Source organism: Nematolebias whitei, chromosome 1 (assembly GCF_014905685.2).
Source record: "Nematolebias whitei isolate Nwh7 chromosome 1, NemWhi1, whole genome shotgun sequence".
Taxonomy (NCBI): Eukaryota; Metazoa; Chordata; class Actinopteri; order Cyprinodontiformes; family Rivulidae; genus Nematolebias; species Nematolebias whitei.
Genome location: NC_056498.1, coordinates 45,905,430 through 45,919,947, shown reverse-complemented (window position 1 = coordinate 45,919,947; position 14,518 = coordinate 45,905,430). Strand labels below are relative to the sequence as shown.

At 44.1% G+C, this 14,518-nt stretch overlaps 1 protein-coding gene across 1 annotated transcript in view; it reads right to left on the bottom strand.

Moving 5' to 3' along the window:
- The window catches only part of pik3ap1 (phosphoinositide-3-kinase adaptor protein 1), a 30,929-nt gene that overhangs the window by 15,715 nt on the left and 696 nt on the right, over positions 1 to 14,518 (bottom strand). Inside the window, exons 2-10 of the mRNA XM_037684720.1 lie at positions 10,724 to 11,146; positions 8,771 to 8,991; positions 8,154 to 8,298; positions 6,443 to 6,585; positions 3,897 to 4,029; positions 3,613 to 3,809; positions 3,410 to 3,505; positions 1,017 to 1,191; positions 868 to 930 (exon numbers count right to left, since the gene is read on the bottom strand). Of these exons, the coding sequence (XP_037540648.1) occupies positions 868 to 930; positions 1,017 to 1,191; positions 3,410 to 3,505; positions 3,613 to 3,809; positions 3,897 to 4,029; positions 6,443 to 6,585; positions 8,154 to 8,298; positions 8,771 to 8,991; positions 10,724 to 11,146 (1,596 nt within the window). The remainder of the gene's footprint in view (positions 1 to 867; positions 931 to 1,016; positions 1,192 to 3,409; positions 3,506 to 3,612; positions 3,810 to 3,896; positions 4,030 to 6,442; positions 6,586 to 8,153; positions 8,299 to 8,770; positions 8,992 to 10,723; positions 11,147 to 14,518) is intronic.

Below are 14,518 nucleotides of genomic sequence, written 5' to 3'. Positions count from 1 at the left end.
ACCTGGACCATATAAACTACACCTGGATCATAGAACTATACCTGGACCACCTAAACCACATCTGGACCACAGAAAACACACCTGGACTATAGAAACTACACCTGAATTATAGGAACCACACCTGGACCATAGAAAGTGCATGTGGATCACATAAACCAAACCTAGACCATAGAAACTACACCTGGACCATAGAAACTGCACCTGAACCATAGAAACCGCACCTGACCCATAGGAACTGCATCTGAACCATAGGAACTTCACCTGGACCATATATATACAGGTAAACTGCACCTGATCCACAGAAACTGCATCTGAACCATAGAGACCGCACGTGAAACATAGAAACTACGGCTGCTAAATAAACCAACTGAACTGAACGGAGGTGCTTTTATTTTGAAGCAGTTGTCCGACTGTCTTTTAAACACCTGGTTAAACATCTGGCAGCCGTGGCGCAGTTCTTTGTGTTTCTGACAGATGGACCAAGTACCACATTGTTCATGACGTAGGGTTTGGACTCTTCTTGAAAGCGAGGAGAACAGAAGACAAACTGTCAGGCAGGTGATGGGGTGAGACCATGCTGACAGAAGACCAACGGTCAGATGTTACCACAGAAGACGACGCTGCAGAACGAAAGCACCGACAAAAACAACAAGACCGTCACACGACAGAAACGTAGCGCACGCCATCGTACGATGTCACTGTACCGTCTTCCAATCCAAACACAGTATACTGACCAAAACAGGAACGTTACGTCCACACGGCTTCACTTTTTACTAAAAACTCCTCATTTTCTCACGTTTTGCTTTAAAAGAACGTCAAAGTGCGTCAAGACTCGTGTCTAATTACACAAGTACCATAAATATTTACCTTGGAAAAACTTTCTGAGCAAGGCTTCCTCAGGATTCTCGTCTGCTGCCGTCATCATTTCATCTGAGAACCAAGTTAGAAGACAAAGGATTGCAGGCGGCAGCTGGTGGTTGATAAGAATAGAAGCTGTAGCAATAATCAAATCTTACAGAGGTCCTCTGCACAGTCTGGGTCAATGCCAACCATCGATTCATAAATGTCCTCAGAGCAACCTGAGAACTCCATGATGTCTTTCAAAGTGGTCGACATGGACTCGTAGACCTCCGCCTTGTTCTGCAGGTTCATGGTGTCCTCGAACCGAGACGCGAGCTTCTGTTCAGTCTCCTGAAGGTATTAAACACAAAAACTCCACAAACTTAAAAAACTGTCAACTTTATTATTGTTGTAAAGATCTCGTCTGAAATTCTACAAAAATAAAGATGACTTCTGTCACGGTCGGTGCAGGGTTGGACCCAGGTGTCAGCAAACACGAGAAGCACAGGAGGTTCAACTAAAACTTATTTATAAAAAACAGAAACTAAAAGCTGGCGTGGATTCACGGGAGAGCACGAGCCCAAGTAGAACCGAGACGTACATGATGTGTGAGCGTGGACGGGGGTGGGTGGACAGCGGCAGCACCCGGGGGACCAGGCGAGTGGTAACTGACTGAAGGTAAAAATGAGAAGTGTCAGGAAACACTGAAAGATAAACTAAATAAATGAAAACACTGACGTCATTAAAGCTGCTTTTCTCTGCTGCTCTATTTAGGGTCGTCTACATTCTTGTTCACCACCGGTGTTGTGCACAAATGTGTTCAAACGAGTGGCGTTCTGTGGACTTAGACTCTAAAGGGGTCGTCTTGGCATTTTAGAGGTAATGTTCGTGCCTTTTTCCTCGCTCGCTCTCGTGCAAGGCGGACGCTTTTTCTACTCCTCCTGCTTTTTTTTTTGCTCTCTGTGTATCGGAGCTCCTATTTGACACATTTTTACACTAAAACTACTGTCATGGATCTGGTCAGTTGGAATTTCAACACAATCGATAAAATCTTTTCAACAAAGCGACAGGGTCCTGGAGAGCCCTCATGCCCCACTGAGACGCATGCTGCAGGATACGTCATGGATCCGTGGGGAGTTTGGGAGTTGATGTGTCTTTCTGTATTGTCTCAGGAGGACGCCAAAGACGTTTATATCATTGGATTCATGATAGCAGGGTTTCTGCTTTTTGGCATCAGTGGATTCCCGTGTTATCGGCTATTAAAGAAGACGGCGGCAGCAGTTTCGGCCATGGTAAACTGCCGAGTCTGTGTGAAGGTTTGGGTTGTGCTTCGAGTACTCAAAATCAGCTGATTTATGAGCTCAACCACAAGATAGAAGCGATTTGTGAGAATCCAGGCCACCTGCGTCTTCTGGGACTGGCCAACATGTTGGGGACGACCTTGGAGGGAGCTCATAAGCACGGACCAGTGGAATGCCCATAAATCTGGCCATTTTGGATTGAAAGTACCAGAAGGACTCAAGGCTGATGAGAAACAACAGTCTGCCTGAAAGAAATCAACAATTGTGGTTTATCTGAATCTGACTCCCCCGTTTGGCCTCGAAGCAGACCAACTCATGAAATTTCTCCAGGTACATGTGTAAACTAAGGGATCCACAAACGCTAACTGCCCTCCCACAGAAAGGACTACAAATGAGCTACAGGACAACAGGACGTGTGTGAGTGGATCTGGAACCATTTCGTTAAAGATCTCAAGATGCCAGAGGACACTGAAGGTCCTAAATACGAACAATTTTCTTTAGGAAAACATGTTTTGGTTTCTCGCTGCGTTGCTCTGTGGAGCTTTGGTTGCGTCATGTTCAGAGTTTCATGAGAGACACTTTGTTGTTTTTGACTTTATCTTCATTTGACTTAAATACGGTTCTTAATTTACTAATATTGTTGTTCTACCTCTTCTGCTTGCCGTACACGGTGTTTTCTTAAATTGTTTGAAATTCCAATAAAGATATTTTTGGTTTTTGTTTGGGCAGCACGGTGGCACAACTGGTAGAGCTGTTGCCTCTCAGCGAGAAGGTTGTCGGTTCAAATCCCGGTCCGGGGGTCTTTCTGGGTGGAGTTTGCATGTTCTCTCCGTGCTGCGTGGGTTTTCTCCGGGTACTCCAGTTTCCCCCCACAAATCAAAAACATGCATGTTGGACTGATTGGTGAATCTAAACTGTCTCTAGGGGAGAGAGTGAATGGTTGTCTGTCTCGTTTGTCTCTATGTGTCCCTGTGATGGACTGGAGACCTGTCCAGGGTGTCCCCCGCCTCTCACACAGTGACTGCTGGACATGGGCACCGGCGACCCCCGTGACCCAAAAGTGAAGCAGTGGGTAAAAGACGATGGATAGATGGATATTTTTGGTTTAAAAGGATCTCCTAGATAATCGAAGGAGAACTCGTTGGTTTTTGAAGGTCGTGGTGAAGGTCGCCGAACGATGAAGAACTTCGGCTTCGATTTTTGTAAACTTTGATCCTTTCAGGTTTGAGCTTCAGTCCAAGCTGATGACATAAATCTGAGAAGTTTACCTTCATGTCCTGAGAAGACATGGGCTCGTAGACCTCCGCCTCGTTCTGCAGGTTCTCCGTGTCCTCAGCCTCAGACGTGTGCTTGTCTTCGGTCTCCTGGGCGGATTTAAACACGAAATATTTAAAGAACAGTTTAAAGTATTACGGCACTATGATCTATTGTATCTGGTTAGAAAACGAAAAGTGTTTCTCGAAGGACTGACAACAAACTGGTCCATGAAGCGTCTGAGCTCGGTGAAGCCGCTCTTCTCTGCCAGCGTGTTTGGATAGTCTCCGTTCTTGTTCATCACGCTGTAGGCCTGCAGAGCTCCGGGACACTGGAGGAGCGCCGCGGTCAGCTTCTTCAGGCCGAACTTCGCAGCGAAGTGGAGCAAGGTGGGAAGTTCCTCGTTGCGCTGGTCTGAAACGCAAATCGTTCATCAAACGGCGGCGCTTTGAGTTTCCGGTAGTCTACTGTGTTTCGACAAGACGTTTATAATAAACCCACATGTGGACATGTTGCGTTCTTCGATTTGTGTGACGCCGAACATCCGGAGGCCGTCCGCAGGCATCCTGGACTTTAACGAGTCCGTTAGCATCACGTCCAGGGATTCGGTCGAGTCGGAGGTGAAGTCGAAGGCCTGCGGAGTAAAACACGAGATAAACGGACGCGTTGCCAACGGGAAAACTGAAGAAACGTTGAGGCTGCTGCCCCGAACTTCGAATGAATTCATGAAAATCTAAATTCAGAACAAACGTTGGAGATTACATGTATAAACTGTGAAAGGCACCAAGAGCCAAAGAAATATTACAGCTGTACATTGTGGTCACCATGGTAACCACACACCTATGTGTCTGTCACTCCCTGACTGCCGAGTTAACGACAGGCAGACAGACTCCAAAGTAAGCCTCAAACAAACCAGGAGTTCGATCTGAAATGTTCTTGAACCGTGAGCGACAGAACGTTTTGATGGTCGAAGTTTCTGCAGTTTTTTCTAATGAAAAAGAAAAACAGCCTTCAGTTCCAGTTTGACATGAATTATTTATTTTAGGGAAAATAAAACTGAATCTGTGGAAGTCTGTCTGTTCTCTTTGCATTTCAGGGCGATCTAAGTAGGGATGCACCGATCCACTTTTTTTTTCCTCACTTCTGATCCGATACCGATACATGCAGTTTGGTGTCTGTCGATATCGATCCGATACCGATACACACATTTTATGGTCGATATCGATCCGATACGATACATGCAGTTTATTATCCGTTGATACCGATCTGATACCGATACACACAGTTTATAGTCTGTCGATATCGATCCGATACCGATACACATAGTTTATGGTCTGTCGATATCGATCCGATACCGGTACATGCTGTTTAATTTTACGTTGATATCGATCCGATACCGATGCACACCGTTTAATATCTGTCGATATCGATCTGATACAGATCCGATACAGAAAAACAGTGCTGAATTAACAAAAATGATTTGGCCATTTTCGTTATTGTCTACCTGGATGATTGATCTCACAAACCCAGTGCTGAATTAACTTAAAACATTTGTTTGTTTAAATGCAGACATAAATGTACTGAATTACAAATTTATTGACAACTCTGCACCATAACAGCACAAACACCAAGAGCTTCACAAGCTCGGTCAAACATGTAAAAACAAGACAACTTTAATTTGGTCAGTCAGTTCGCTAGTGCGTGACGTCACTGAGGGCACAAAGCAAAGAATTAGAGTGAATAGATCTGCCCAGTCATGGATCGGTTACATTGTCACCGATACCCGATCCAAAAGTTTTTATTTTATTTTTATTTTATTGATATAGGTGCCGATACCGATATTGGCATTGGATCGGTGCATCTCTAGATCTAAGAGAAAACCATCAGCCCTACAGCAGTGAGAGCATTGGCGTCAGAAGCATTTAATGTGTGTGTGGGGGGGTTACACGCTGGTGGTGGGGGTCGTCTCGCAGAAAATTTTGAATTAAGTAGATGCTATTTCCTGCATTCTGGCGTATTTTAACAGGTTGCTAAACATCTACGTTTACTAAGTAAACATTTGATTTGGTAACTATTTTAGAGAGCAACAAGAAGCAGCCTGACCAACAGCTCTCCTTGTGTGACTAGAGCGCACTCTGCATCTCCAACCCCCCCCCCCCCGAAAACTGCCAGAACTAACATAGCACTAAGCTAGCAGCGCGCAACACAGACATGTTAGCTAAGATGCTACAGACATAGCGCACTGGTTCTCTCACACATCCAAACCCCCCACCTCCATCAACAACTGCCAGCACTAATGTGGCTCTGAGCTAGCGTGCAAAACAGAGGTGTCTCCCCCATGTGCCAAGCCAGATGACCTCGAGGAAACACTGCATGGAGTCGTTGTCGGTAACCAGGAAAACCTGGAGTGGATTTTTACTGGTTTGAGTATTCTCCCATTAATCAAGTGGAATAGATTTGTTCATGAAGAAATAGAAACAGCGCCAAGTGAATTGTTTCATGGTAAATGTGTGTGTGTGTGTGTGTGGGGGGGGGGCACGTCCCCATTACATATAATTGTTGCGACGCCTATGAGTGAGAGACACACGCAGTGAAGACAGAAAAAGACGTCGTTTTGACGTATAATTTCTAGTACTACCAAAAAAACATTGAAGTAAAAAGAGTTTGTTTGTAAAATAGTAGAAACTTTAAAACCATTTAAAAGTTGCAGTGTGACATCATCAACTGTCAGCAGATCATTCCACTGGGACATCTGTCAAAATCCCAACATTCAACCTGCGATTGTGTCAAAAGTGTCGAAGAAATCTACAAACAGCTGTTCGGTCACGTCACGTCCGTCGTTCTGACCCGTTCAAACTCTGAGCGACGGTTCTGCTGTGGAGCCGGACCCAAACAGGACCGGGGATTTTACAAGTTTTGTCTTTGTTGTCGCCGCAGCGTCATTTCCCCGTCGAACACGTTTTGGTGTTTGAGTCAAAGCTAAATGTTTTTACAGATTTGTGATGAAGGAGCTTCAGAGGTCACAAATACTTTAAAACTTTTCTCACCTGGCAGATAAACTTCAGCGGGTCGGCAGATTTTTCAAGATGTCGGCTGACTTCTGCCATGCTGGTGTGATACGTGACCGTCTTCAGGCCGACGCGTGATTGGTCCGTGCACAACGTGAGCGTCGTGTCTCCAGCCGGCATGTCTGCGCAGAAAAACAAGCAGAGGTTCAGAAACGCTGCTTCAAATAAAACAGATCAATGAAAAGGATCAAGATGAGTCTGACGAACAGCTTCAACAAGGACCAAACGTTTCTCCGTGTCCTCTCGTCAGTTCTGAGCAGCTCTGTCTCCAAATCGTCTCAGATTTGTTGTGAACTCGTCTCAGTCGGAGTCAGAAACCTGAGGAAACGTCGCTGTTTCCAGTACCTGACTGGGCGGAGGCTGAACCCACTCACCAGGAAGTGGTTTCAGTTTCCCAGCAGCCTCGTCTTTCTGTTCAACAGTTGCGGAGTTGTCTCGGTTTGTCTCCAATCTGTCTCAATTTTGTTGCGAGTTTCTCCTGTTGGTTTTAAGAGTGCAGGAGCTTTATTTTGAAGCCTACAGGGACTGCATAAAATAACAGCTCCTCTTGGTCTGAGGCCATTTTTCTCCATCAGAAACAGGTGGACACCCCCCCCCCCCCCCCGGTCAGGGGGCTCTGTGCCTCAGGTGGAGGAGTTCAGGTCTCTGGGCGTCTTGTTCCTGAGTGATGGGAGGATGGAGCAGGAGACGGATCGACAGATTGGGGCCTCGACCTCAGTAATGAGGGCGTTGCTCCGGTTGGTTGTGGAAAACAAAGTCAAAGCTCTGGACTGACTGGTCTGTCTTTGATCCAACCCCCACCTGGGGTCAGGAGGTTGGATCAGGACCCAAAAAACCAGATCCTGGATGAAAGAGCTTCCTTCATAGCGTGGGTGGGTGCTCAGCCTTAGAGACAAGGTCATGGAGCTCCGTCATCCAGGGGGAGCTCAGATTAGAGCTGCTGCTCCTTTTCATCTAAAGGAGTCGGCTGAGGAGGTTCATCTGATCAGGACACCTCCCTCTGGAGGGTTTCCTGACATGTCCCACAAGGAGGAGACCCAGAACTCTGGAGGGATTGTGCATCTTCGCTGGTCTGGGAGCACCCCGGGGTCCTCCAGGAGGAGCTGGAGCGTCTCTGTGGAGACGGAGGTCTGGGTTTCTGTGCCCTGACTATCATGAAACAGTAAAAGATGGAGATTCATCCAACCTTTACCTGTACAGGTTAGTCTCACTGAGCCTCGAGGACGCAGTCACAGGAGAGACCAGTGACACGGTCCGAACGTGACCACGTTTATTTAAAAAGTGCTCCGGTACAATAAAGTTGTGCATTTTCTCACAACATTTGGTCAAGTTGTAGTTTCCAACTAGTTGCACCTTTCAGGACCTGTGGGACCAACATGGACCTAAACTGACCCTAACTGGGCTGACTGGAGACAAAACAGAAAATAAATTGAGATCAAAGTGAAACTAATTAGAACACGTTGTGACTGAACGGTGGTTTAAAAAAAACTGCAAATCATTTGGAGGAACGTGTGAAATATTGTTTGTTCAAGAGTTTGTTGTAAAAATTCAGAATTTTGTTTAAATTTTCTTCCTGGTCTGCATCCCGGACCGGTCCCGGGTCTGCGTCCCGGACCAGTCCCAGCCCAGTGAGACACAGGCGTCCCCTGCTGCAGAGATGTCTCAGGACAAACGTCCTGCAGATACTGACCGGGCGCAGAAACACTGAGCGTGTACTCGTTCAGGACCGCGGCTCGGACCCGCTTCAGACGGCCGGTCTCAGATGAAAACTCCACCTCTGGTTCTGACCCAGAATCTACTCTGGACGTTAAAATGATGTAAAGTGTCTCGTGCTCCTGAAAGAAGACACACGCAGAACAAAAAGACATTCACTGGGTTCATTAATGTATAAAAACACAAACATCCAAATGTGTGAAATACAACAATAAAATATTTCTAACAATAAACTCATAAAAATAAACTTTGAAGTAAAAAAGATGATCCTCAAATTACAGCAAATTATACAAAAAACTAAATCTTAAGAAGTAAGCGCGTTTAGAAAATATAATTTTTAGACACGTGTTTGCAGACGACACTGATCTGTGGTGAGGACAGGGCGCAGGTGGAGGAGAGCCTGGAGAGGTGCAGGTTAAACGTTAGAAAGTGCTGGTTTAAACTAACTTTGATGCAACTCCACCGTTTGATTCAACATGGCTCATATTTCACTTGTGATGCAGTTTTATGCGTATTAGTACAAACGCTCTTGTTGTTGTTTACTCGTTTTAAATGAGCGGTGTCTCCTGGTCGTCCTGGCGGCTTCGGTCTTACCCCACAGAGGACTCTGGCAGGCTGGACGGTGAGACAGGTGAGGTCTGCAGGTGAACTACGTGTTCTGCTCGTTGGATCCTCGGCGCTCACAGACTCTTCGTCCTTTGGCTCTGTTGCTTTTTGCTCTTTGGTCTCGTCTTCCTCCCTCGGACCTGACGGGAGGTTCTCCGTCACGAGCAGCTCCACCTCGTCGGCTTCATGCTCCACCTCGGCTCCTTCACCTTTAAACAAAATCATATATTTTTAAATTAACACCTAAACACTGAAAAACATCACATTTCCTGTAAAATAACTTTAAAGTTCTTTAAGATCAGCAGGTTTTCATTTCTTTGTGCTCTGAAACGATTTCATTACAGAAACTTTTTATGATCTACGTCAGAAAAGTTTCTTTTTTCTTGTTGAAGCGAGAAAAAAAGACTCAAATGAAAGAATCGTTTGTTTTTGTGCGAGTTCTTCTCAAATCTGACGTTTCTCTATGAAATGGAACGTCCACCTCAGAGGATCGACGTTTGACGTCTCCAACATTTTACAGATAGATGTTTTTTATAATGTGGCTGAACTTTAGCTTTAATAGATTAAATCAAAGTTCTGATGTTTCCTGTTTGTTTTAGTCCACAAGATATTTTTAACCAAACTACATCTGCAATCTTTGAGCCGTTTAGCCTTTCATAGAAATAAACCTTCGGCTCATACAGCAGATGAGTGCTGTGACTTTTAGTTTGTGTCACTTTTCAGAATATTTAACTTTATTTACAAATGTTGATCTCCTCAGTTCGTCCTACAACTTTGATCTCTTTGAACCTGCTTCAGCTACTAGCTCTGTTTCTTATTTATTTTTAATTTGACCTTTAGTTTTTCTGATTAATGTTTGAGAAACACGACCTGTTCTCGTCTTCTTATGATACGTTTAGCTTTTAGCTAACTTTAGGCTACGTCTAAACTTTCAGCTAGCTGTCTATTATTTTGAATTTTTTTTACTATTTTAAGCTTTTAGCTACTTTTAAGTTCTTTGGTAGCATTTTGATACTTTTGGCTTCAAGCTACATTTGTGTTACTTTTAGTATTATCTACCCTTTTTTATCCTTTTAGCTTTAGATCCTTTGATGTTTTAGCCTGTTTGCTACTTTTAGTTCCCATGTAGCGTTTTGCTACTTTTAGCTTATAGCTTAATTTTGGCTACATTTGGTTAGCTTTTAGCTACTTTTGTATTTTAGCAAACTTTCCCTGCTTTTAGCTACCTTTGTGTTTCATTTGCAACTTTTAGTTCCTATGTAGCATTTAGTTACTTTTAGCTTATAGCTTAACTTTGGCTACATTTGTTAACTTTTCCTACTTTAAGGTCTTTGGTAGCATTTTGTTACTTTTGACTTTTAGCTACATTTGTGTTATTTTTATTATTATCTACACTTTTTTATTATTTTAGCTTTAGATCCTTTGATGTTTTAGCCTGTTTGTTACTTTTAGCTCCTGTGTAGCATTTTGCTACTTTTAGCTTATAGCTTAACTTTGGCTACATTTGGTTAGCTTTTAGCTACTTTTGTATTTTAGCTAACTTTCCCTACTTTTAGCAAGATGTGGTTACTTTGGTCTTTTAGCTACATTTGTGTTTTATTAGCTACTTTTAGTTCCTTTGTAGCATTTTGCTACTTTTTGCTTGTAGCTTAACATTGGCTACATTTGGTTAGCTTTTAGCTACTTTTATATTTTAAGTTAGATTTTCCTGCTTTAAGCAAGATGTTACGTTTAGCTTTTATCTAGCCGTTTGCTCCTATAAACTTTTGACCAACATTTCACTACTTTTAGCTAGTTTTTATTACATTAAGCTAGCATTTTGTAACTTTTAGCTTTCAGCTCGTGTTCTGGTTTCAGTTGTTTTAAATCTTTGTTCCAAACTGAGACAAACTTTGGGAAAAACACCTAAAAGACTAAACGTGATGAAGAAGTTTATTTTACTGTCAGCGATGGAAGCCAAAATGGTTGAGATGTAAACCGTCGGCTCGTCTTCTGGCTGGAGTTTCCTCCACTTCGGCCAGTCCACGAACGTCTCGGTGGACACTTCCTCCTCGGACACTCCGCACAGCAGCGCCACCACCTTGTGTGGAGGACTGAGGAGTCTCTGGAGCGCTCCGTGCAGCTCGTGGTCGCAGAGGACGTCGAGGAACGCCGCCGTGAGGATCAGCACGACGCAGCGGCAGCTCTGGAAACCCTCGAAGTTGTAGCCGTGGAGCCGATCGGCGGCGCTCACGGCGTACAGCAGGACCGAACCTCGGGGGAACATCTGGGACGAGTGCAGGATCTGCTGCAGATAGGAGGCCCATTCCTGCGCTTCGTCCGTGTGCAGAATCAGCAGCTCGGGGGCTGAGACGGACTCAGAGGCTGAAAAACAGAATTCACTGAAGGCGGCTCGACAGAAACGACGCAGAGCTGGAGCAGGTCCAGAACTTCAACAGCGCCGATTTTTGACAGAACATTTTGAACTTCCTTCATTTTGGAGTTTAATTAGAGAAACAGTACAGAGCTGAAGTAAACTGTGACGGAGCAGATTTCTCTGTAACTTCAGCTGATAAACTGATCATTTTAGCCATTTTTAGATAACAACAAGCTAACACCCTCTGACACAAGCTAAACAAAAACAAACAAGAAACAAAAAATAAAACCAATAAAAAACTAGAGAAATCACAAAAATATACAGACTGAATGCTTATTGCTGAAGAACTTGCTGAAAAACAGCTGAAATTAGCTAAAAACATGCTGAAATGTAACTGAAGTGGAAGAACAAGCCTAAGTTAGCAGAAGAAAGCAGAAAGGACACATATTTGCTAAATTAGCTTTAAATAAGCAGAAATTAGCACAAAAATTGCTTAAAAATAGCTGAAAAGCAGTTGAAAAGGCAAAAAGAAGCTTAAACTGTCATGAGGAAGTGGAAGGAGCTGAAATTAGATGAAAAAAGTAGCTGAAAAAGCTCAATTTAGCACAAAAAATGGCTAAATTGTAGTTGAAATAGCAGAAAAAGTTGAAATAAGCAGAAATAAGTTAGAAGAAGCACAAAAATATTTTAGGAATAACCTGAAAGGAGCATAAGCTGAAATTAGCATAAAAAAGTTTATTACGCTGAAAGTAGCAGAAATTACTACAAAAAACAAATTTATTTGAAAACAGCTGAAATTAGCTAAAAATGCTAAAAGGTAGCTGAAAAGTTAGAATAACCTAAATTAGCAGAAGACAGCAAAGGAACATGTTTGCCTAATTAGGCTGAAAGAAGCAAAAATGAGCACATTTTAGCTGAATTAGGCTGCAAAAGTTGAAATGAGTGAAAAATTTTTTTTAGAATTAGCTGAAAAGCTAAAATTTAAAAGTAAAACAGCTAAATAGTAGCTGAAATAGCAGAACAAGCTGAAATAAGCAGAAATAAGTTAGAAGAAGCACAAAAATATTTTAGTTAGCAGAAATAATCTGAAAGGAGCACAAAACAGCTGAAAACAGCTGAAAGTAGCTGAAAAATAGTTTAAATTTGCAGCAGGAAGCTGAAAGAAGCTGAAGCAGAACAAAAAGTGAAAGGAGCAGTAAAAGGTTGTAAACAGAGCTAAAGATCTGAAGGATGGAAAATGAGCTCAATTTTCTATGAGAGAAAAATGTCAGAAAAGGCTAAATATTTCAAAAAGCTAAAGTTGCACCAATACCAAAAGTGATAGCAGGATTGTCCTGAACGAGCCGAATGTTTTGATTCATGACTTGTTGAAATAGTTTGAAATCTGCAGGACAAGAATCGTGCTGACAAACGTACGAAGAAAACTGGATGACAGAGTGAATGATAAATATTCAGACACGTCGCCGTGATGTTGAAATCAGAATGACCGGACGATCTTTATTTACCGGGACAGCAGGTGTTCTCAAATGATCCGGTCTTACCGGCCAAAGGCCCAGTTTATGTGAGTTTAGGTTAAAGTAACATTTCTGCTGCGTTTCGGCTGTTTGTGTACACAACGACACCCGATGTTTTCTCTGACGCCAAAGCTCTTTGCGTTTCGAGGTTTTTGGAACAGCATGGCAGTACCACGATGCTAACGGGACCACGTTGCTAACGGGACCACGTTGCTAACGGGACCGCGCTGCTAACGGGACCGCGCTGCTAACGGGACCGCGCTGCTAACGGGACCGCGCTGCTAACGGGACCTTAACGGGGCCGCGCTGCTAACGGGGCCGCGCTGCTAACGGGGCCGCGCTGCTAACGGGGCCGCGCTGCTAACGGGACCATGCTGCTAACAGTAACAGTTGTTAACAACAGCTGTTGTTATTGTTTATGTTTTATTCGAAGCCTGTATTTTGTAGTTCTGTGAAGCCCTTTGTGATTTTATCTATGAAAAGTGTTACATAAATAAAGTTTACTTAACAGTGTTTATATAACACTATTTTTTGTTTTGATTGATTTGTGTGTATTATTGTCTGTACTTCAGATGTTGTCTGTGTAAATCAGGTCTCTCTTGTAAATGAGTCCTCGTGACTCAGTGAGACGAACCTGTCAAAATAAAGCTAAATAAATAAATAAATAAAAACATTAGGAGTGAGTCGCTCTCCATTAGCTTTAGAAAATGGGAGACAAACCTCAGACTAGAACCTTTTTGTGGACCGTTCACACAGAGGCGACTCTGGGTCACGGATGGTTCTTCGGCTTTAATGACGTGAACTTGAAGCAGAATCTGACGTTTCATGAAACTGAGCCCAGACGGAAGATGTTGGTTCACGTTTCACTGCCTCCCCTCAAACATCGTTCCGAAACCAACAGTCCCTTTGAAAGGTCAAACCGCTGAAAGGGATCGCTGCTTGAAGTGAGGTTGCAGAAAACTTTTAACAATCAGCCAAGTAGGAAAAGTTGGGGACTCTGGGACTAAAGTGCAGACGTCATGTCGATTTTCTTCAGGGACATAAAGTTTATTTACCTCCAGGGAGCACAGGTCAGTGATCGTGATTCCAAGCTCGAGTAAACGATGAGGGTTGAGTCAGGAAGGGGAACGCTTTTGCCAAAACTATAACGCGAGTTCATCAAAGTGAAACCATACCGGATCGGTGGAGGCCCGGGTCAACAACCGCCACCAGTGCTGCTGACAAACAGGGCGCTGGCAGAATATGTGATGCTGTTAATGGAAGACCACGAGGAGGGAAAAGTGTCAGGAGACAGAGGAGAAGAGGAAAGACTGAGGGCTGCAACTCTAAATGTGGGGACAAGGACAGGCAAAGGTAGAGAGCTGGCTGACATGATGCTGAGAAGGAAGGTAGATGTTTTGTGTCCAAGAGACCAAGAGGAAGGGCAGCACGGCTCGCAGCATTGGAGCAGGTTCAAACCGTTTCACCACGTTGGAAAAACAAGTCGAACCAACTCGTGAAGAGAAAATGTTCTCCACAAAGAATGGAGGAAAACACGATTCTCCAACGGAGGCGTCCGAAGCAAAATGGCGTCTGGACTGAACCCAGACCTGAAGAGTGGAGGCTGCGGATCAGACGTGAGGGGGTTCGCTAGAGTTAAGAGCAACTCTGCGTCAGTGGAAACGTTCTGTGCACGTGATCAGTTAAAGAAAAGACCAGCAGGGCCTCTAAACGAGCTCCGGCCCCGATCCTGGATCCAGCCCTGCAGGGCTCAGATCCTGGACCCAGTCCTGCAGGGCTCAGATCCTGGACCCTGGTCTGCAGGGCTCAGATCCTGGATCCTGGTCTGCAGGGCTCAGATCCTGGATCCTGGTCTGCAGGGCTCAG